The sequence below is a fragment of the Panthera uncia genome, assembly GCF_023721935.1.
Source record: "Panthera uncia isolate 11264 chromosome C1 unlocalized genomic scaffold, Puncia_PCG_1.0 HiC_scaffold_3, whole genome shotgun sequence".
NCBI lineage: Eukaryota > Metazoa > Chordata > Mammalia > Carnivora > Felidae > Panthera > Panthera uncia.
The window spans coordinates 54,861,471-54,884,165 of NW_026057584.1; the positions used below are offsets into that span (position 1 = coordinate 54,861,471).

At 37.0% G+C, this 22,695-nt stretch overlaps 2 protein-coding genes across 16 annotated transcripts in view; one reads left to right on the forward strand and one right to left on the reverse strand.

Annotated features, from left to right (window-relative positions):
* The window catches only part of RBM45 (RNA binding motif protein 45), a 67,017-nt gene extending 52,804 nt beyond the window's left edge, over nucleotides 1–14,213 (reverse strand). For 14 of the 15 annotated variants that reach the window (XR_007454464.1, XR_007454462.1, XR_007454465.1 and 11 more), the window contains exons 1-8: nucleotides 13,767–14,213; nucleotides 9,542–9,664; nucleotides 7,314–7,440; nucleotides 5,093–5,212; nucleotides 4,137–4,316; nucleotides 1,412–1,541; nucleotides 1,161–1,245; nucleotides 790–953 (exon numbers count right to left, since the gene is read on the reverse strand). Coding sequence is in view for 9 of the 15 variants with exons in the window: in XM_049615984.1 (XP_049471941.1) it covers nucleotides 790–953; nucleotides 1,161–1,245; nucleotides 1,412–1,541; nucleotides 4,137–4,316; nucleotides 5,093–5,212; nucleotides 7,314–7,440; nucleotides 9,542–9,664; nucleotides 13,767–14,072 (1,235 nt within the window). In the remaining 6 variants the exon portion in view is untranslated. The remainder of the gene's footprint in view (nucleotides 1–789; nucleotides 954–1,160; nucleotides 1,246–1,411; nucleotides 1,542–4,136; nucleotides 4,317–5,092; nucleotides 5,213–7,313; nucleotides 7,441–9,541; nucleotides 9,665–13,766) is intronic. The other variant, XM_049615986.1, reaches the window with a different exon arrangement.
* Nucleotides 14,214–18,151: 3,938 nt separating this feature from the next.
* PDE11A (phosphodiesterase 11A) overlaps nucleotides 18,152–22,695 on the forward strand; it is a 413,203-nt gene continuing 408,659 nt past the window's right edge. The window contains exon 1 of the mRNA XM_049615974.1: nucleotides 18,152–18,560. The gene's annotated coding sequence lies outside the window, so the exon portion shown is untranslated. The remainder of the gene's footprint in view (nucleotides 18,561–22,695) is intronic.

Consider the following 22,695-nt stretch of genomic DNA (forward strand, 5'->3'; position numbering starts at 1 on the left):
TGTGTCCTATATGAGATTAGCTCTCACAGGACAAGGACTATAATGTCTTACATAATACATTTTGTTTACACAATGTCTCTTGCACACAGCATGGTGACCACCTGGCACAAAGGATATGCTCAAGAAATAAACTACATGAATCAGTTAAATGAACTACTGATATTTTATGCAACTGTTCAATGAGTTTCCTGGTGTTTTTTTTTAATTCACTAACATTGTTGTAAGGCAAACAGGAAAAAGACCAAAAAGAAAAAAGTTAAGATTCAAGGAGTTCTATTAAAAAAACAATTAACAAGTGCCTTCCCTTTTTCTATATTTATTATATACTCTTCCTTACAATCAGGTAATTGTTTACTCAATATAATTCTTAAGGTTCCAACAGAGTGTGGACAAAATAGAAGATGCTTAGTAAACTGTTCAGGTGAAATACTACTACAAAGGGAAAGATATGTAACAAGAATTTTAGAGGACAGGTCTATTTTTTACCAAGAAACAAATGATTTGTCCATTTTATGCATGCAACTTTTCAAAACAATACTGTATGTTTTATGTCTTTAAAAGAAAATCGGAAATTCTGTGTGGAGACTTAGGATATGTAAATAGTAGAGAAGGAAATCATCGTATATTTTAAAAGGTCATATAAATAAGGAATTTTTCTAAACTGCAAAACAAATCATTTCTACCTGATTAAGTATTGGATATAGAAGTTTCAAGATTGTGAGAAGACTTAAATTACTAGTTTAAGTAAATTATATTATAAAACGTAACTTTGTGGAATTGAAATCTTACCAGAAAATATCCTCTAATACATCTAAAGGTAAAGGATGAGGATTAAACACGATAAAAAGTCTTTCTTTCACAGGAGTTTCAGGAGGGGCTTTTTTTTTGCATGATGGAAGTACAACATCTGTCTGGATTTGAGGCAACTGTGATCCAGAATTTCCTCCAAATTGCTGTTGAAGAGAGGTACAAAAACAAGAAAAAGAAAAACTGCACTTTAAGGATTTTAAAGCCAAGAGCTAAAAAGATATATATATCATGGCTCCTATGTGATCTTTTACTACAGCTCTGAAAATTTTCTTTCATAGGTAACAAACAGAGGCCACATTTATTACATACCCTATTGATGTACTGCAGAGATTAAATTCTTACCTACTTACCAGAAATTGCTGCTGATTTGGGTTATTCCACACCATTGATGCAAGCTGTGCTGCTACCATCTGCGTTGCCATTTTTCTAAGGAGACTAAAGATAAGAACTGATAATTTACAGAAAACTAGAGATATTCAGTCTCTTACCCGTAACCTGTTTTGTGTGACTTCCTCACCCAAGAGGTCAACTGCTTTCTATTTTTATTCTTCAAGTCATATTATGTACGCCCTGCTTTAGACTCTCCTGAGATGGTACTTACTCTGTTGCATTACTCCCATCATCAATGAAGGAAACACCTATCCGATTCCCAGGAGGGTACTGAAATCCATGTAACTTGTATTTTGCATAAATAGCTGATGCTACATTAAAATACTGAACCACTCCATGACCTAAAACAAAGTAGAGAATCGGGAATTAAAAACAAAAAACAAAGAGAATACCTAAAGCCTGTGTTGCCATAAAAATGAAACAATATAGAAATACCCTAGTATCACACAACCAGTAAATACAGAATCAAATGGGTCAGAAAACAACGTTCTTATATATATATATATATGTGCAACAGCTGTGTTCCTACAAAGTCTAAACCAGATTTTGTTAACAATATAAACATGATATTTTAAGGAAAATGAAATTACTAGTGTAAGTTTTTTCCAACGAATTTAATTTTAGAATATTGGTGTTTCTTATATGACAGATACACCTAAAACCAAGCAGTTTTTCTTAAATATTTATTCTTTGAAATATACTTTGAAATTCTAAAATTTTCCCTATCATACTGAGCAGGAAATGAAACGAGGGGAATATATAATCTGATAAGAACATACAGTCATCTGGCTAGCTACAGTGATAGAGAAAGGAAAAGTGGTATATATGAAAAACAAAAGGTAGGGAACAGAGAATCTTAGATTAGAAGTCACAGATTACACACTCTTTTTGAGAGCTTTCAGCTATGGAAACAGATTTTAATTCAGGAAGATGATGCTGAAGGTGGTGGGGGGTGGATAATTTTATACCGGAGTCCTTACATGGAGAGCCCAGGAGCTTATAACACAACCAAAAAAGTTTCCATAATATATTTACAATACAACCCACTTAGGGGGAAACACTGCTATAATTTAAGGGTTCTGTCTAAACCCAAGCATCGCAACATTTTAATGAAATTAAAACTCAGAAAGCAAATGAATATATAAAACCAATTCAGATAGAACTTTATATGATGATTCCTCTATCAATAAAAAAGTGTTCCAATGACACATGTATTTATTTATCAGACACATTCAACCAAAGAAACAATACAGAAGGTGAAGGAACAAATACATTTCAACATAACAGATAAAAGGGAAAGAAATACAGAATAAAATTACATATAACAACAAATGTGCCAGAAAACACAAAATGTGTGCACACAAAATAGTCAGAATAAAGAAGAGGTTGAAGATGGTCCGAAGTAGGTTCACATGCAGTCCTGCTAACAGACCAGGGCTGGGAAGAGTAATAGTGAGGATGTGTGAAGAGTGGCACTACTCCGCTCCAGGCCCGTTAGCCTCTATGACCTGATTAACACCTTCCCACTTATGCTCACACCCATGGCACCCTAAAAGCACTATGTCAAGTGTATCTATAGGCCAGGAACAGATGCCAAGTATGACTTCTCTATACTCCCCTTACCTCAAATTCTTTAAAAGAAACTGACAAGCCCCTTAGACTTACTGAGTGCCTATTATGTGCCAGGACTTGCATTAGGTATTTTACATATAGTATTTCTAATTCTTTTTTTTTTTTTTTTTTAACGTTTATTTATTTTTGAGACAGAGAGAGACAGAGCATGAACGGGGGAAGGGCAGAGAGAGAGGGAGACACAGAATCGGAAGCAGGCTCCAGGCTCTGAGCCATCAGCCCAGAGCCCGACGCGGGGCTCGAACTCACGGACCATGAGATCGTGACCTGAACTGAAGTCGGACGCTTAACCGACTGAGCCACTCAGGCGCCCCTATAGTATTTCTAATTCTTATCTAACCCTGGTACTGATAGTATTAATAATCCCCTTTTACATATAAAGAAAGAAAGGCCCAGACAGGATAAGCAATTTGCCAAGGTCTCAGAGCTACGTGCCAGCACTGGGATTTCATTTGCACCTGAGTCAGATGCGAAATGGAATGCCAACCATTTTCCATTGTGCCACAATGACTCCATTTCTTAAAAGCCTTAAAAAACAAAAAACAAAACAAAAAAACCTTAAAAAAATTACAAAAATGGTTAACATGAGATATTAGGTTTAACCGATTAAGTAACAAGTTCAAATGCCTGATAGTAGAGCCTTGCTTCAATTAAGACTGGGAAGATGTAGAGAGAGAAAGAGGGCAATTAGATACTTGAAATGAAGGGAAGGAGTTTTTTTGAGGTATAAGCTTAAGAAAAAGACTTAGGGATGAGAAGGAAACTTTAAGGGTTTTATAACTTTGTCTAGCATTAATCAGCAGTACAGAGACTCCATTTTGGCTGCACAAATGGAAACAGAGAATGCTCTATTTTATAAGCGTTAAAATGTATATTTTTTTTTATTTTTTATTTTTTTAATGTTTATTTATTTTTGAGAGAGAGACAGAGCATGAACGGGGGAGGGTCAGAGAGAGGGAGACACAGAATCTGAAACAGGCTCCAGGCTCTGAGCTGTCAGCACAGGGCCCGACGTGGGGTTCAAACTCATGGACCGCGAGATCATGACCTGAGCCGAAGTCGGCCGCTTAACCGACTGAGCCACCCAGGCGCCCCTAAAATATTTTTAAAAAATAAATGACTTTGTTTAAAGGAGCTATAATCCCAGGGGGTTATTTATTAAGGTATCGCTGTATTTGAAAATTTAAAGTGGAAAAAAGAAAACAAAATTGTCACACACAGAGTATCTGACATCAAAAGTGCCACTGGAGAAAAGACATTTTATCAAAACACAGTATGTTTAAAAATAATAGACATTATTTTACCATAATTAGAATAAGGATCTCGTTGAACTTCACAGTATTCCAATCCTGGTACTATATCAAAAATACTGAAAAGCTGCTCTTCAGTGAAAGGAACTCTTGATACAACTGACAGGCGTTTGGAGATAGCTTCTTGGCCTCTGTTGTCATTCTTGTCAAAACTTGAAAATTCAGATTGTTGTTCTCCAACAACATAAAAAAAGTATATCTTTAAATTTCTATACAGTTGAGAATTCATTTAACATTTATGTACTAGAAAGTAAGATGCACTGTCATTGCATTGGAACTTGTTCATTGCATTGGACAAAACAAGTGTTTTGTCATATGCTCTTGGTCATTAGCACTATCAGAAGGGACCAATGGTGAGGAAACAGAGAATTCTTCCCACTCCCCTGCCTTCAACACAGAAAGTTAAGTAGAAATGTGTGGTCTAACTTCACAGGAATAGGTTTAGTACGCAAAACTACAAAATATGGCAAGTGTTTCATCTAAAGGAAAGTTATGCCAAATAACATTTACAGGTCTTACTTTCATCAATTATTTCCCCCTTCATCTGGCTTCCACTTGTCATTCCTCTCCTTTCTTTAGCCCTAGTTTGAAAGCAGCAGTATCTTAGGGATAAAAATCTTAGGACTCATACTGAGGGGACAGAAGTAGATGTCTTTTATACTTTCTGGTTGGCTACACAGAGGCAGAAGCTCACTCAAAAAAGTGGCGTGACATAGTTTAATATCTAGATACATAACTAACCACAGAAAACTACAATTGGAAATATGTTAAATGAGTGTTACATATTAAGGACATGAGAAGTCATGACAAACTTCTCAAAAAAACCCTACTACATTAATTTTGATTCACTAAGTCAGATTTACAGACTACTGATAAAAGAATATTTTATAAAATCCAAATCAGATTGCATATACTGCTTATACTATTAAAATAAAGAATAGCTTACTCACCGAATGGAAACATATTTACTCTAGGTTCATGTCCCAATGTCTCCTGCCTCATGTTATAATAGTCTTGTTCTGAGGATTCAGATGCTTTATTTTTAGGTTCAGCCAAGATTGCCCTAAAACCTGAAAAAAGAATCTATGATTTTCAAACTTCATAGCAAATTTAACATACCTGCAAATATACATTATTGCCAGTGCTTGACTTAGCTTTATAACTATTAATTTCATAAAACAAAATCTATACAAAGGCCACCTGCACCAGACCTACTTCTTTGCTTTTTGGAAGATGGCAAAAAATAAATAGAGCGAGAACCCCAAATTATGGGTCAATGTAGACATGCAAAATCAGCAATTCTTTTTCATCCTTTCCAATCTCCCCCTACTACCAAGTAAAATCATCATTCATTCTCCCTGGGTCAACATTAAAATCCTAGAGGGCTTTTCACATTCAACATGTCAGCAAGATTCTTCCTTTAAAACGTATTTAGAAAATGTTATCTTTTATTCTAATTTCCCTGACTTTGTTTCTAAGTTAGATTCCCTTCAATTAATTACAACAACTCTTTAACCGGTCTGCCTATGGAGCAAAGGTTTTAAGTATGGGTTCAAGGATGAGCTTCAAAAGGTGAGAAGGTTCCATGACCCCTCTGAAACTTTAAACAAAATGCTTATATATGTGCACATGGGCATATTTCAAAGGAGAAGGTTTGTAGCTTCAACCATAGTATTCAGTGGCTCTAAAAAGGATAAAACCAGCCACTTTGAATTCTTTCTCTGGAAATCCATCCTTGATACTGTACTTAGATCAACTGCCCAGAAACAGTTATTTTTCTCCTTTTAAAACAATCTACAACGGAATCCTAACATGGACTAAGCTTGAACTCTTCGTGATCTCCCATGTATGGTGCCAATGTACTTAATGTTGTCTCCTAATTTCTCAACAATATTATGTTTTATTCAGATTGCTGCCTTCACAGCATTAAGCAAAGACATGTTTATTTCTATCTCTGGGCCTCTGCAAACACTGTTCTCACCTTCTGTCCTGCCTAATTTATACCAAATGTAAATCTCACCTCTAGATGTGTTCTTGTGCTCTCAGTGCACTTGTTTTTCACCACCGATGGACCATAGCACACATTTTTGAACATTTCCTCATCTCGCAAATTTTTATTGAGTCTATTATAAATAACAGTATCTTTGATAGAAATCTCAATAAATCTTTACTGAGGGCCTATAACTGTACTAGGTAGAAGGAATAACAGAGACAGAAACATAAAACATACTCCCTGCTTTCAAAGAGCCTTTTAAAAAATTCTCCTAATATTCTTTAACAATTTTTTACTAGTAGATCTTGGCTACCCAATATAGTTAAACTCCTTAAAAGCTATATATTCCCTCTGTACCTCTTTACTTAACATATTGTCAAGTATACCATAGGTACTCAATTAGTGCTGGCTGATTGAGAAATTTAGAAGGATCTGAGAGAAAATTTTGGTATATATCTTAGGCTTACCTAAGAATTCTAGTGATTAGCAATTAATTCTTCAGTACATATAGATCTTCATAAAACCCTAAAACCTAGAGTATTCATCATTTCTAAAGGTCAATATAACTAGAAGTATGACAACAAAGAATATTTTCCTTGGCTTCTTTAAAATTCTTATTCTTCATTATGTACACTAATAGGAAAAGATCCAATTAATGTCACTCTAGCTTCAAATTAACCTAATGTATATTTATTTACCTATATGAGCATATATAACACTAAACCCTATCCTTAAACTGTGTGTTTATTGGTAAATTTAATTCTATTTAGGGTTTAGGTTAAATATGAACAAATTTTACAGAAAACTTGAGTTTTTTCAATATAGAGAAAAAAAAATTTTTTTGAGCCTGAAAGGGTAAGTCAATTTAATACTTAAAAATTTTAAATATTAAAATAAACCCCCAAACCTTAGAAGTAATAACCAAAATATGGTAACAGTATTTTCACTTACTAAGTTAATGTAGTTGCCCATATTTTTCTTCAAGATGGCGCCTCAACAAAAGCTTAATCACAGCCCTCAAATACTTTTCATCCCAGGTATATATATATTTAAACTCCCATTGCTAAGATTAAATTAGCAGGTATGGTTATTAGCAAAAACCAGTATTAGATTCCATTATTTAGAATAATTAAAAGTTTAAAGAAAGTCTTCAACATGTTAAATGAACACATCCTTACTTCGATCACAGTTTTCTATTGCTTGGGCAGCTTGTGATGGTTTTAAGTATCGAACATAGCCCAAACCTTTACTTTCTCCAGTTACTTTATTCTTAATAATGCTGCAGTATTCGATATCTCCATACACCTATGGGAGTTAAAAGAAATGATCTTAGAGGAGTCAAAATCAGTAACTGTGAACAGATTATTTCAGAACTTAAAATTTGTTTATTTGCACCCTTTATTTGCAAAACTAGAAATAAGAATTAGAATATATAGCCATTTTTAATAATAGAATCAAAATGTCACAAACTAATGAGGCACTAGAAAAAAACCATAATAATGATATAAGCAAATAACATAATCAAAATCATGATGATTTTCATTTTCATTTTCTGAGCATTTGTTTTACATGTATTTCCTTACTGTTAAAAGAATCCTTCAAGGGGTGTGTGTGTGTGTATAATATATAAGTTATTTCACAGACAAGGAAACTGGGTCTTAGAGAGGAAATCAAATAACTTGTCTAAGTCATGGAGGGAGAGTAAGAATGTGTACATGGTTTGGAAAGTTCCAAAGTCTTAGTGGTGATTGATTACAAGCTGGAATCGAACCTTCCATATTCGAACCTGGCTCAGTCCCTTATTAACTGGGCAGTTTATTTATCCTCTCTGAGCCTGTCTCCTTATCTGTTAAATGGGGCTAATAGCTATACCTACTTCATAGGGTTATTTTAAGAGTTAAATGAACTAATAGACCTAAAGTGCTTATATAGAGTTTGGGACACACTAAACATTAGTTATAGTTATAGTCGTCTGCCTTCTAACAGGACATAACTGTGTATTCTTTTGAAGAGAAGCCTCACAAAATATATAACTAAAACACACAGGTTTACTCAGTCAATTCTCCGCATGAAAAATATGGGTAAAAGTTTATTTTTAATGTTGGGAGAAATATGGGATATAAATTCTTAGGGCTTATTTTTTTTTAATAGTTATTGAGAGACAAAGAAAGTACATGAGCAGGGGAGGGGCAGAGACAATTTCAATCCTAAACAGGCTCTGCACTGTCAACAGAGAGCCCCAGGCAGGGTTTGAATACCACCAACCATGAGATCATGACCTTAGGCTAAATCAAGAGCAGGATGCTTAAGCAACTGAGCCACTCAGGCGTCCCGTTAGTGTTTATTATTTATTTCATAAAATTCTCATGCACCCAATTAGCAACTTAATTATTACACATTTGGATAAAAATGTCATATTTGTTTGCTCAGAAAAAGATAAGAATTTATAAATATATAAGGTAACAACTTTTTTCTTACTTTTGGACGAAGTATGGACTATGTATTTTTGGTATTTGTTATTTTTGAGGTATTTTATTCAACTCTCAATTGAATTTTCAGAGAGAGAAAGTCTGAAAATTACTTTTGACTATTTTCTTTCTTATTTGTTGCCCACCTAATTCATAGTATTGGGAAAATTAGTAGATAATGGATAAAAAGTTACAACTCGTAACAATTTGAGAATTGCTTTTTAGTAATTTTTAGTGAAAGTATATCATTGCATATAAAAGTCATTGGCTATAAAGAGATTTAAAATGATCTTCAAATTTCACTGACTATCAGTCATTACCATAGCTCTTGCTATATATATAGTTCAGAGCTGTAGATTTTTTCTTTAAATATAAGTCCTTAACTTTAGGACAAAAATTGTGTAAAGGATGAGCCTTTCTGTGAATAAGTACAAGATCAACATGCCATAGGCTTTGTATATAAATAGATAATATAGTTCACACACTCAGGCTTGCTTCATTTACCTCTACATGAAAGCAACAGAGTGGTGAGAGGGTGCTTTGAAATTGTAAAGACCAAGAGCAGGTTCTGGATTCAGACAGCCTGGGTTTAAATCTTGGTCCACCACCTACTATGTACGTGACCTAATTTAAAATTCTGGGCTTTAGACTTCATTTTCCTGAATCTGGCAGAAAATATCATCATTATGTTTCTTATATGGCAGAAAACATCATCATTAATATGTTTTTCATCACTTTCATGTTTTTTAAAAAGTTAGTTTATTCTAGCTTTACTATTTTAAAACTAGATTGAAATAGATGACTTAGAAACAAATTTAATTCACCACCACCACCAGCCTAATGATCTAACTCGAACAACACTTAAGATTTAGTAACCATATAACCGATTTAGGATTGTAAATTATCATAGATGCTAGCTGATTAAAAAACATAAGTACCTTAAATTTTTCCCGCAAATCTTCTTCTGTGTAGGACTTTGGTATCATGACAAATATTCTTGTAAGTTCTTCATCTTCAACATCTCGGTGACTTCCAGATGATCTGGACTGAGCAATGAAAACCTAAGCAACAAACATAATCCAAAAATAATGTGAAAAATCAGTTAACTGTTTTCCTATTCCTTAAGTACATTTACTTCATTATTAGTATGAGATGCATGTTAGGTTAAACACAATGTAATAGGGTCTTATCAAAAAGTTTTTTTAAAGCAATTTTTACTGCAATTACTTTTTATATGAGATAATAACAATCTCTGCACTGTTTTTCCAAATCTATATTTATATCTATATAGATATATAGATATTTTTTTTAATGTTTATTTTTGAGAGAGACAGAGACAGAGTGTGAGCAGGGGAGGGGCAGAGAGAGAGGGAGACACAGAATCCAAAGCAGGCTCCAGGCTCTGAGCTGTCAGCACAGAGCCTGATGCAGGGCTTGAACCCACAAACCGCGAGATCATGACTTGAGCCGAAGTCGGACGCTTAACCAACTGAGCTACCCAGGCGCCCCCCCCAAATACATTTTTACTTTTGCATTTTTGTTTACCAAGGGCAAGCCAGTGCACTGAAAAAGAATAAGTACTCTGCAGCTGCTGGGTACATCGTTCAATAGATGTCAGTTTCATAGCTGATTAACAGTGTTATTAAAATATTCCTTATCTTTGCAAATTTTGTCTAGTTGTTCTATCAGATACTAAGAAAGGAGTTTAAATACCTGATTGTGAATTTATCTTTCTCCTTCTGGTTCTACCAATCATGCTTCATGTGTTTTGAAGCTGTATTATTGGCTGCATAAACATTTGGGATTGTTATGTACTTTATGATTGATATTTTTATTCCTATGAAATTAACCTATCTGTTAATACTCCTTGTGTTGATGACCATTTTGTACAACACCACACTAGCTTTTCTTATCCTTTTACTTTCAACTGCTTTGTATCCCTTGTACATAGTATTTAGCTTTTTTTTTTTTTTTTTTTACAAATCCTGATAATCTCTGCCTTTTAATTGGAATGTCTAGTCTACTAATATTTAATGTAATATTGACACAGTTGGGTTTAAGTCTAGGATGTCATATTTTTAGTTGTTTTCTTTCTAATATGTACCTTTAAGAAAAGGTAACATAACCATAATTACTGGATCGTCTCAGTGACCACCCAAATGATTTATGTAAGTAAGAAAATGAACAGCACTACCTGAGGCTCCATTTTCTGTTAGCATTTTCTACTATTTAGTTTTACTGAAAACATCATCTGTGACATTGGACTACTTAGATTATCATTACTTGGATTATGACATTAGATTATTACTTTATAATATAAATTGTTTGGGTTTTATATTATTCTAGAGGAATCTTAAAATCTCTAACTAGGATTGTGGATTTTTTTATAGAGCCATAAGGATAAGAACTTTAATGGCTAGTTTTGTTTTTTATAATTTGAAGACATGTAATAAAATTAATATAAATCACCTTACAAGCCCTTAAGGCTTCTTTTTTCTTCTACTTTAAAGGGGGAGCTGTATACCATTTGAGTATGAGAAAACCTGAACTTATGGATTTCTAGAGTAGGAGGCAGCAACCAAAAGGATAGAAAACCTATAAAGCCAGGGGATTTTAGAAGTACTAAAACATAAAGTCATTATGTTCGCTTGGAAAACAGCTGTCATAGAGGTGTAGGGCCTTGTTTACAAGATATAGCTGGAGACATATTCCTATGTCTCCTAACAGAGTCCACTGTTACTCCTTCAATAAACTTACACTACCTGCCAAACAGTGTATGAGGTATTAGTAATAGAATATTGAGTAATACAGAAATGACCCACTAGAAAGTCTAGTGGATGTATTGGTAATGGATGATCAATAGAAAAATAAAATAGGAAACATTTAAGAATTTGGGAAGACACTGGGGGGCAAAAAGAATCTCAAGTAAGATTTGAGGTTGTAGGTGTCATCAAATCACAAATTTCTAAATTTTAGAAGACCGGAGTGTTTCAAATTTCCAATAAGGCAAGCAGTGTCTGAGCAGAACACATGTATAATAATTAGCCACCTAATGGATGATTTCTCCTGAGATTTATGTTCGGACTACAGGCTCTAAAGAGGCATTCTTGCAAAGCTAGAAAACAAGACTTTTCTACATTTTAGGTTTACCCCTTTCCTCCAGGTAATGTAGCTGGTCACAAAATAACTCTTACCTAGTCAATCTTTTCTGGCTCTAGGCCTATAATTTTCTTATTTGTCTCATAGATACTACGGAACTTTGCGAAAGCAAACTACATGAGAAAAGTTGAAGCTGTGTTAATTTAACTGGAAATACTAAAAACAATAACCACAGTAACAACAAACAAACAAAAACTACATTCTAGTGGAAGACAGACAGAGCTGAGCCTGCTGAAGAATGAACTTAGTCTAGCTAGGCCCTGTAGTCCAACAACCCTCTGTCTGAAACTGAGTGGACCAAAATGTGAGAAACAGAACTTCAACTTTATTTTGGGGAATAACTTTTCTGTGATTAAAAAGGAGGGTCCCAGTATTGGGGCTTTTACTTCTCTTGTAGGAATTTAATCAAGGAAAGAGGATTCTATAGGTTTCAGATCTGGAGCATTTTTTTGGGTTACCAACAGATCTCTGTGGTTATATTCAGAAAGTATAAAAACCTTCTCGATTAATTTAATTGGAAGGAGATAAAAATTAAATCAATCTAGGGAATCAACAAACCACAGCTTACTCTTTTTCAATAGCCCATGATCTAGGAATTGTTTTTACATTTTTAAAGGGCTGTTAAAAAGAAAGAAAATATGTGACAGAGACTGTATGTGGTTCACAAAGCCTAAAATATTTACTATTTGTCCTTTTACAGAAAAAGTTTGTCAGCCATTGATCTAGTATATGCCGTGGCCTTACAATTCATCTTATTGATGATCTGTTCTGCTCCATTTCAGAAGGTTGGGGATTTAAGTAAAGGGCATGTCTATGGTCTACTGTGTTGTTGGTATATTCCTATGTGCCTTCTCTTTTGTGGATGGAGGCATAGGGAAGACCTCCAGAGACTGAACTCTCTCTCCGTCTTTCATTTATAAAAGTCAGTATTAGTAGTATTCTTATCAGTTCTGTGCTGTAAGTGGAAAAAAACAAGAAGGAAAAAGTTGAGGGAAAAGAATTTTGTGGAAGGCTCCAACAGAGTTACATATACAGCATCTATTTCTACACGACGGGCGGGGGTACAGTTTAAGCAACTGTCAGATCCTCAGGACTGGGTCCTGAACTCAGTCCACAGCCAGTAAGGAAGGACATTTTGGCTACTAATGACCACCAAGATCTATGCGCGGGGTCTACCTTGTGACGAGCACTGTGCTAAAAGCATAGATTAAAACGAATAACCGTCAAAATCATCCTTCCTGCCACGTGTCAGTTTTGTTACTTTTACACAAGTCTGGAAACTCAATATAAAGACCTCCAGGGTGCTATGAGTACGCAAAGAAACAATTAATAATAGCACAACTACACTACCATCACAATGATTTGGCTCTTCTTAAGGCAGTTTATTTTGGGTTGCTTTCAAAGAAAAGTGGCGGTAACAAAACGTTTGCCAATTATAGTTTCGCAAAGAGGGCTTAATTAAAATGATTTTAAAAATCACAACGGTGTGACAAATCTAAACAGCAGCAGTCTGAGTCACCTCCACTCAAATATTATATACATGCATACTTTCGTGTGGCACTGGGAAAGCGCCCAACACCAGAGAGGCCACACTTAACGTATGTTTATCAAGTTGCTAAGCTCCGTAGCACCCCGAGGAAAAGCAAACTAATCTATATTCATACATGGTAAACGGGGTTATGAGAGAGGAGGGCCAGAGGTGGGTCGTGGAAGCCAGAGCTCTGGACTAGAGATGGCGGGAGTAGGGGAGAGGCCCAGTCACTATAGCTCCGCGGCCCAAATCGGGGCCGACATTCTTGCCACACCTCGGGGCTGCCTCGAGGGCCGGGCGGCCCGAGAAACCCTGTGCGGAACACCATCCGCCCCTCCTCCCGCCCCCGGAATGCCAGGCACCGCCCACTCCGCTCCAGGGAGCGGATGTACTACCTCGACCCCACCTGACACAGCTTCGGGTGCAGGAAGGCCCATCCCCTCCCGCTCCCGCGGGCATCCCAACCCGGGCACCTGCACCTTGATGGGCTTGGTGTCGTTGGGGCTGAGGCACTGGCCGTGCATCTCCTCCATGGCCCTGCAGGCCTGCGAGCTACGGGCAAACTTGACGAAGGCGATGCCCTTGGACTCCTTGGTGTGCTTGTCCCGCACCACCCAGATGTCCTGGATCTCGCCGAAGGGCGAGAAGCGCTCCCTCAGCACCGACTCGGGCGTGTACTTGCTGATCACCAGGAAGATGCGGCTGTTGGGGGGCTCGTCCAGGCTATCCACGCCCGGGCGGAACCCTCCGCCGCTCGCACAGCTGCCTGCTTCGTCCATGGTGTTCTAGCCCGGCGCGGGAGGCAGGCCCGGGTCCCCTTTAGTTCTTGTCTTCTCAGGCGCGCCAGCCACCACCGTGGTCGCACACCCAGCCGTTGCGGGTCCAGGGCTCCGCTTCCGGAAGACGCAAGGGTCTCGCGCCGGGCGCTGTGCGGCCGCGCAGAGTGCCAGCTTCCGGGGAACGGCCTCCAGCGCCCCCTAGCGGCTCGGGGTGGGGTAGGCTGACCCAGTCAGTCTAGCAGTCCGCTGAAACAAACGCCGGGTGTGCAATCCTCATTCTCTATGGCCAGAACAGGCCCGTCTGGCGCACAGCCTTCCCAACCCTAGAGTCCAAGCATTCTTCCTCTAAAACTTGCCATCTTGGTCGTAAACTCAATAGAGGACCACTCTAGGATAAAGTTAAAAACCATATAGTCTCAGAGCTAAAAGAACCTTTGAGATCATCCAATTCCAGCCTCATTTGTTGAGAAAATTGAGATGAGGAAATTGAGGCCCTTGGAATGCCAGAGACTATATAGAGATACAAATAACAGAGCCCAAACCAGAATCTATCTGCTGATCTGCTCGACTCCCACAAACCTTGGGGATTTGAGGGCTGAAAAGGTGGACTGTTCAACTATAGCACTAGGAAAAGTCTTAATGGCAAACAAAGTGGGAATGCATACTGACTTCTAAGACTTCTTGTTGAAGGGACTTGACAAGAGGTCATCGGAAAGCTAGAAGAAATTCGGAAACAAGATCAGGATTTCGTAGTGGAGTTGGAATGAAGTAAAAAGAATGAACCAGAGGTAGTCCAGGAGCAGACCTCTTTGAATGTTCAAGAATGCAAAGTAATGTTCAAGAATGCAAAATGCTTTTGCCACTGAATTGTGAATATGAGTTACTTCATATTTCCAACTTCAGTTCCTCAATTGCAAGTAGAAATAATATTACCTACTACATGGGGTTGTTGTTAACCTTAATTAATTTATCCATTTATTTAAACACCGAATGTTTTTTGACTGTCTACTATGTGTTGGGCACTGTGCTATACTCAAGTGATATAATATTAAACAAAATGATCACTCTTCTTCCTTTATGAAGTTTACAGATTGGTCCTGTATAGTTAGGATTTTATAGTTAGGGATAAAATGAGATAATAAAGTTTTTTGTTCCTTTTGACTAGCGTTTCCACTTCCCCACTCTTGATATTGTATACTTGTATGATAGCAATTAAGAGTCAGGGATTGTGGGTTCTTACTCTAGCTTTAGCACAAGATTATGACAATTTCTCCTTGTGTTACATCTTGTATCTTTAAAATGGGGACTTTGTTTACCCAGGAGCTTAGTAAGCAAAGGAAGTCTCTTGTTTTAACTTTCCACGTCTCTTTATCTTACCCAGACCAATCAAAGTGAATGAAAACAATGTAGTAATGTTAATAATAGATGAATCTGCAGATTCTAGCAACGCTATTTGCACACCAGTGCCATCTAGTGGAAAATGTATAATTTTTTTGAACTGCATTGACTGGGCAATTTTTATTCTTTGTAATACAAATAACAGAGTAATTTGTAATACAAATTAATGATTGATATTCTGAAATTTTGAAGCTGATAATTAGAGTAGTTCATTTTTTTCTTAAAGAAGAGATAAAAGATTGCATAAAACAAAACCAGGAACAGAAATATTGGGAAATGCTAAGAAAGCAAAATTTCTTTATCACTCAATCAAATGAAATACCACATATGTAAGCAAAATAAGAAATTTACTTTCTTTATTTTTTTAAATTTAAGTTTGATTTTTTTTAGTAATCTCTGCACCCAGCATGGGGCTCAAACCGATGACCCCTAAATCAAGGGTCACATGCACTTCTGAACAAGCCAGCCAGGTGTCCTGAAATTTAGTTTCTTTATGTCTTATCATTTTAAGCAGGCTCCTTGAGATATAATTCATACATCAAACAATTCACCCATTTAAAATGTTCAATTAAATGGTTTTTAGTATGTTCACAGCATCGTGCAACCATCACCACAATCAACCGTAGACGTTTTTTATCACTCAACAATAACAGTTTTGCCGTATTTCAAGTCATATAAAATCATATTTGAACATGAGTCACATGTAGCTAAAACAACTAAAATTCTGAGGTTTGAAAGAATGATTATTAATGGGTATACTATTAGAGAAAAGATGTGCCGTGCATTTGCAGATTAAATTTTTCAAGTCTTTAGGGGCGCCTGGGTGACTCAGTTGGTTAAGCATTTGACTTTGGCTCAGGTCATGATCTCATGGTTTGTGGGTTCTAACCTGGTATTGGGCTCTGTGCTGACAGTACGGAGCCTGGAGCCTGCTTCAGATTCTGTGTCTCCCTCTCTTTCTGCCCCTCCCTGGCTCACACTCAGTCTCTCTCTCTCAAAAAATAAACATTAAAAAAATTTTAAATTTTCAAGGCTTTAAAACATGTAACCTTTAATGCACAATTATTAGAATGATAAACATTTATGTTTATTTCACATGAAATCCAGTTTTCCCCTAAGTTTTTCTTCCAAAATTCTTATAAATTTCTTTTTTTAAAAAACAAGAGATGATATTGTAACTTACTTTTGAAATGCAAGGAGAAAATAGTAAATTCTTGTTGTTGTTTTCCAAAATTTCTAAAACTGTGATATAATTACAATATTTACTGATTATCAATATTAGTCTTCATACATTATATAAGTAAAAATGTTTTGCCTTATTTGAAATTTTTAAATAGGTTTTATCACTGATATTTATTGGTGATAAAGGTCCAGAGTCTCCATTTTTCCCAGCTGTAAGGCTACTGGCTACTGATAGTGTATTCATGCACCTAGCCTGTATGTGGTAGGCACTTGAGAAATGGTATACTCCTTCTTTTTCTTGAGTTTGTGTGTCTTCGTTTGAGTTTGAGAATAATATGTAACACCTGATATTCCCTCCTCCCCTGCTGTAGACCTGGTCCTTTTCATTCAACTTGATGACCTACATCTTTTAAATATGTTGATTGTAGAACAGACTCATAGGTACCACTTAGAATAGTTTCATTCAACCATCTGGTAATTGCAGCTATTTAAATTAAAATAAAAATCCATTGAGTTAATTAAATTAACTATAATTAAAATAATAAAAAGTCAGTTACTCAGTTGCATTAGCCATACTTGAAGTGCTCAAAGCTGCTTGTGGCTAGTGGACGGTGCCCACACAGAACACTTTAATCATGGCAGAAAGGTGTATTGTACAGAGTTCTGAAGAATAAGACTGTGGGTAAACCCTCCCACTTATTTAATACACAGAATTTTCACTATTACAAGTATTTTGATTGTTGAACAATTTAAAAATTATTTTAATATTCCTATTTCTCTGTCTCCTTACCACTCATGTCTCACAGACGTAATTGCATAACCACAGGTAAGCTACTTTCCCTTCTCACATTTTCATAAATACAATTTTCACTTTCATACCTTTCTGCCTTCAATACCCTCATCATCTTGTAGCTTTTTCAGTCCTTCCTTCCATATTTCCCTTCCTGGCCCCTTCATTTCTCATTCTCTCTGTTTCTATTCATACTTTGTTCCGCATTTTTGGCAATTAGCAAAGAACTTGCAACCTTGCTGTCAGTTCTTATATTATTGCATTTTTTAAAATGTAGCTCATTTATTTAACTTAAAAATATTTTTTTAATGTTTATTTATTTTTGAGAGAGAGAAAGAGTGCAAGCAGAGAGGGACAGAGAGAGGGAGACACAGTATCCCAGGCAGGCTCCAGGCTCTGAACTGTAACCACAGAGCCCAATGTGGGGCTCATATCCACCAACTGGCAGAATGTGACCTGAGTGGAAGTTGGAGGCTTAACCGACTGAGCCATCCAGGTGCCCCTATAATGATTTAACTTTTAATGTATTTAAATCTTATCCCAGTTGAATTGTAACTCAGAAAATTGGAGCTGCAGTTCAGTTTTTGTCCAAGGTGCTTGGCACAGTGCTTTGCCCATAGTAAGCACTTGGTTTATTCTTTTGTTGACGCAATAGGATTCCTGCAATCAAATGCTAATGGACCATTCATAAAACATTGAGTTCCTATTTCAAACAAGAACTGGGACACATTGTCAATATACATAGATAATTTAGCTCTTCGATTAGGCAAAAGTTAAACAAAAAAATGGGCTTGGCATATCTGTGTTTAAGGAACGTTCACTCTCGTCCCACTTTGGTTCAGCCAGTAACGGCACAGCACGTACCAGTGTTTAAACTCCTGCGAGAGTTGCCACCTTACGGGATATGGGAGCCAATCAGCAGTGCGGATGGAGTCTGGCCTGCCATTGGTTGGCGCCCACCGGAAGCACATGCCCGCTGGGCTTCTAGCTCAGGTGTTTGAGGCGCTACTGTGGGACGGTCAACCTTAAACGTGCGGCGCGGGTTCTGGCCCAGCAGCGGCCTCGATGACTGCCAAGCGTTCGTCAGGGAGGTGGTAGGCGGAGCCGCTGACCCTGTGGTAGGTATGAGACTGGCTGAGAAGGAGTGGGCACCGCAGTCTTGTGATCCGAGCGCTCACTGGTTACGGGCCGATGCAGTTTGGGCTAGGGTTCACCCAAAGAGGAGTATCCAACCGTTCTGCTAGTAAGAGGCTCCCCTTAGCCCTAGCCTGGTGGCGTCTAGGTCCCTTAAGTGCAGCATAAGACTGTTTCTAGTGAGGGGCCTCTCTGCAGCTTCTGTGATTTCTGTGTGGAACAGATTTTGACCCGAGCCTTCCACCCACGTTTGGCAGAAGTCAGCCTCAAAATGGGTGTGGTGGCATGGAAGAGCCCAGATTGGCAGTTTGGAAAGCTGGATTCTTACTCCAGTTTAGGGATTCAGGCATGGCAGATTCAAAGAGGGAAAGGCCATAGACAACTGGGGGTGGGGGTGGGGGGATGGGTTCATAGACCTGTAGTGATTTACCCAGGATCACTTCATCTTGATACGTTCCACTGCGGTACTTTTTCCGCTACAGCAGCAGAATCCCACTTTATCTTTTAGTCTGTGTAGTACTCATGCTCCAAATATTCTAATGAGTTCCTCCTCCCGCTTTATTGCTTCAGTTATGTGGGTTTTGTAAATCTGGAAAGCTTTATCCGTGCCTTGATTGTTCTTACCACATCCCTATTTTTATGGGCAAAATTGGAAATGGCAAATACCAGTATTTAAATGGTAAATACCAGTATTTAAAAGCATTTTATTTACTCCTCTTTAAGCATCTGCAGTGTATCATACATTTTGTTCAACACAGGGTTGCTTAGATGTTCTTAAAAGGGACTTGTTAAAAGAGATTTAAAATTGCTCTTCCTCTTATCTTTCACTATCTCTCTCCACTTCTTACCAACTTGTGACTTCAAATAAGCCACTTAACTTCTGTCTGCCTCATTTTCTTCATCTGCAAAAATAGATATTAGCGGTATCTTTCTCACGTTGTAAAAATATTAATAATATATAAAGCACTTAACTATGCCTGGCCCACAGAAGCATGTATGAGTTTGTTACTCTAATCCTATTTATCATTAGAATGACTTCATTCTTGGAAGAGCGATCATTCTCATACCAGGTGTCACATCTCTGCCCATTTCAGTAAAATTAGCGTGTAACATTATAAAAGTTTCAGGTGTACAACATTATATTTCTTCTTAGTAACTAAATGTTACTAGATGCAAAATGGATTCCCTTGATATCCTTCCTAGTCTTCCTGCCCCTCCCTTACTACTGTTGTGGAATCTATTGGTTTCAAGACACTTTGAAGGTACTGGCACACTAGTGATTGAAGATGGCAACAGTGAATGTCTTAACTGTAGTAAATATTGGTAGTTTGAACAGTGACAATGGAAATTTTCTTCTAAGTGACTTGCATGTGAAATCTATTTGAGGAAAGAGTGTTTTTTTTTCCTTTTTAAGAAAAATGTCTGATTTCCTGAGTTATCAGTAACATTTAATAAGAATCAACCTGATTTTTCTACTTTATATAAAAATTGGAAATGATTCTTTAGCTAGTACATAGATGACATTTTGTATTTTAAAATGAGCTTTATGATTATTGTGAATGCATTTTGCTAAAAGTCTGTAAGTTTGTATTTGTGACTAAAGTTCTTTTCTCTATGGACCCTATTTAAAGGCTCACTGAATTCTGTGACTATACAGAGACTTGATAGAACTCATATAAGTAGAAATTGAATGCAGTGTTTTGAGTGAAGTTTGAAATTTAAAAGTAAGCTTCTCCTGGGTAAAGTGAGTTTCCTTACTCTGCTTTTTATCAGATCGAAAACACTTATTAATAGCTTAGTTGTTAGTTGACCCAAAGAAAATTTCTGTTTTCCCTTTAGGTGTATTATTAACATTGTTTGGGGTTTCCACATAGATTTAAAAAAATTAGGGAGATACCAACTTTGCAGGTTACTGTATGGGAAGTACTAGCCTCTCTCTGAGTAATAGCTAACTTTACTTAAACAATACTGTATTTTTCAACATCAGAATGACACGAACACTTTCAATTTCTCAGTAGAGTTATAAAGAGAAAATGTGATTAAAACTGTACTGGCAGAGAATTAGGTATTTTCATGATTTCTTTAATAGTAACACTCATTTTAAACTCCATCCCCCACCTCTCGCACCCATTCTTCAAAGAGCAGGTAAATAAAACCTGGGTACTGCATTCATTAGCATTTCAAACTACATTTTTTCCTTTTTTGTTGTTTTTGTTTTATTTTTATTTATTTTATTTTATTTTTGATTTTTTAAATTTTACATCTGAATTAGTTAGAATATAGCACAACAGTGATTTCAGGAGTAGATTCGTTAGTGCCCCTTACCCATTTAGCCCATCCCCCTTCCAAAACCCCTCCTGTAACCCTCAGTTTATTCTCAGTATTTATGAGTCTTTCTGTTTTGTTCCTCTCCCTGTTTTTATATTATTTTTGTTTCCTTTCCCTTATGTTCATCTGTTTTGTCTCTTAAAGTCCTCATATGAGTGAAGTCATATGATTTTTGTCTTTCTCTGACTGACTAATTTCACTTAGCATAATACCCTCTAGTTGCATCCACATAGTTGCAAATGGCAAGATTTCATTCTTTTTGATTGCCGACTAATACTCCATTGTATATATATACCACATCTTCTTTATCCATTCATCCATCGATGGACATTTGGGCTTTTTCCATACTTTGGCTATTGTTGATAGTGATGCTATAAACATTGGGGTGCATGTGTCCCTTCGAAACAGCACACCTGTGTCCCTTGGATAAATGCCTAGTAGTGCAATTGCTGGGTCGTAGGGTAGTTCTATTTTTAGTTTTGTGAGGAACCTCCATACTGTTTTCCAGAGTGGCTGCAACAGTTTGCATTCCCTACAACAATGCAAAAGAGATCCTCTTCGCATCCTCGCCAACATCTGTTGTCGCTTGAGTTGTTAATGTTAGCCATTCTGACAGGTGTGAGGGGGTATCTCATCGTGGTTTTGATTTGTATTTCCCTGATGATGAGTGATGTTGAGCATTTTTTCATGTGTCAGCTGGCCATCTGGATGTCTTCTTTGGAGAAGTGTCTATTCGTGTCTTTTGCCCATTTCTTCACTGGATTATTTGTTTTTTGGGTGTTGAGTTTGATAAGTTCTTTATAGATTTTGGATACTAACGCTTTATCTAATATGTCATTTGCAAATATCTTCTCCCATTCTGTTGGTTGCCTTTTAGTTTTGCTGATTGTTTCCTTAGCTGTACAAAAGCTTTTTATTTTGATGAGGTCCCAGTAGTTCATTTTTGCTTTTCTTTCCCTTGCCTCTGAAGACATGTTGAGTAGGAAGTTGCTGTGGCCAAGATCAAAGAGGTTTTGCCTGCTTTCTCCTCAAGGATTTTGATGGCTTCCTGTCTTACATTAAGGTCTTTCATCCATTTTCAGTTTATTTTTGTGTATGGTGTAAGAAAATGGTCCAGGTTCATTTTTCTGCATGTCGCTGTCCAATTTTCCCAGCACCACTTGCTGAAGAGACTGTCTTTATCCCATTGGATATTCTTTCCTGCTTTGTTAAAGATTAGTTGGCCATACGTTTGTGGGTCCGTTTCTGGGTTCTCTATTCTGTTTCATTGATCTGAGTGTCTGTTCTTGTGCCAGTACCCTACTGTCTTGATGATTACAGCTTTGTAGTATAGCTTGAAGTCTGGGATTGTGATGCCTCCTGCTTTGGTTTTCTTTTTCAAGATCGCTTTGGCTCTTCGGGGGTCTTTTCTGGTTCCAAACAAATTTTAGGATTATTTGTTCTAGCTCTGTGAAGAATGCTGGTGTTACTTTGATAGGTATTGCATTGAATATGTAGATTGCTTTGGGTAGTATCGACATTTTAACAATATTTGTTCTTCCTATCCAGGAGCATGGAATCTTTTTCCATTTTTCATAAGCTTTCTATAGTTTTCAGTGTATAGATTTTTCACCTCTTTGGTTAGATTTATTCCTAGGTATTTTATGGTTTTTGGTGCAACTGTAAATGGGATCGATTCCTTGCTTTCTCTTTCTATTGCTTCATGGTTGGTGTATAGGAATGCAGCTGATTTCTGTGCGTTGATTTTATATCCTGCAACTTTGCTGGATTCATGAATCAGTTCTAGCAGTT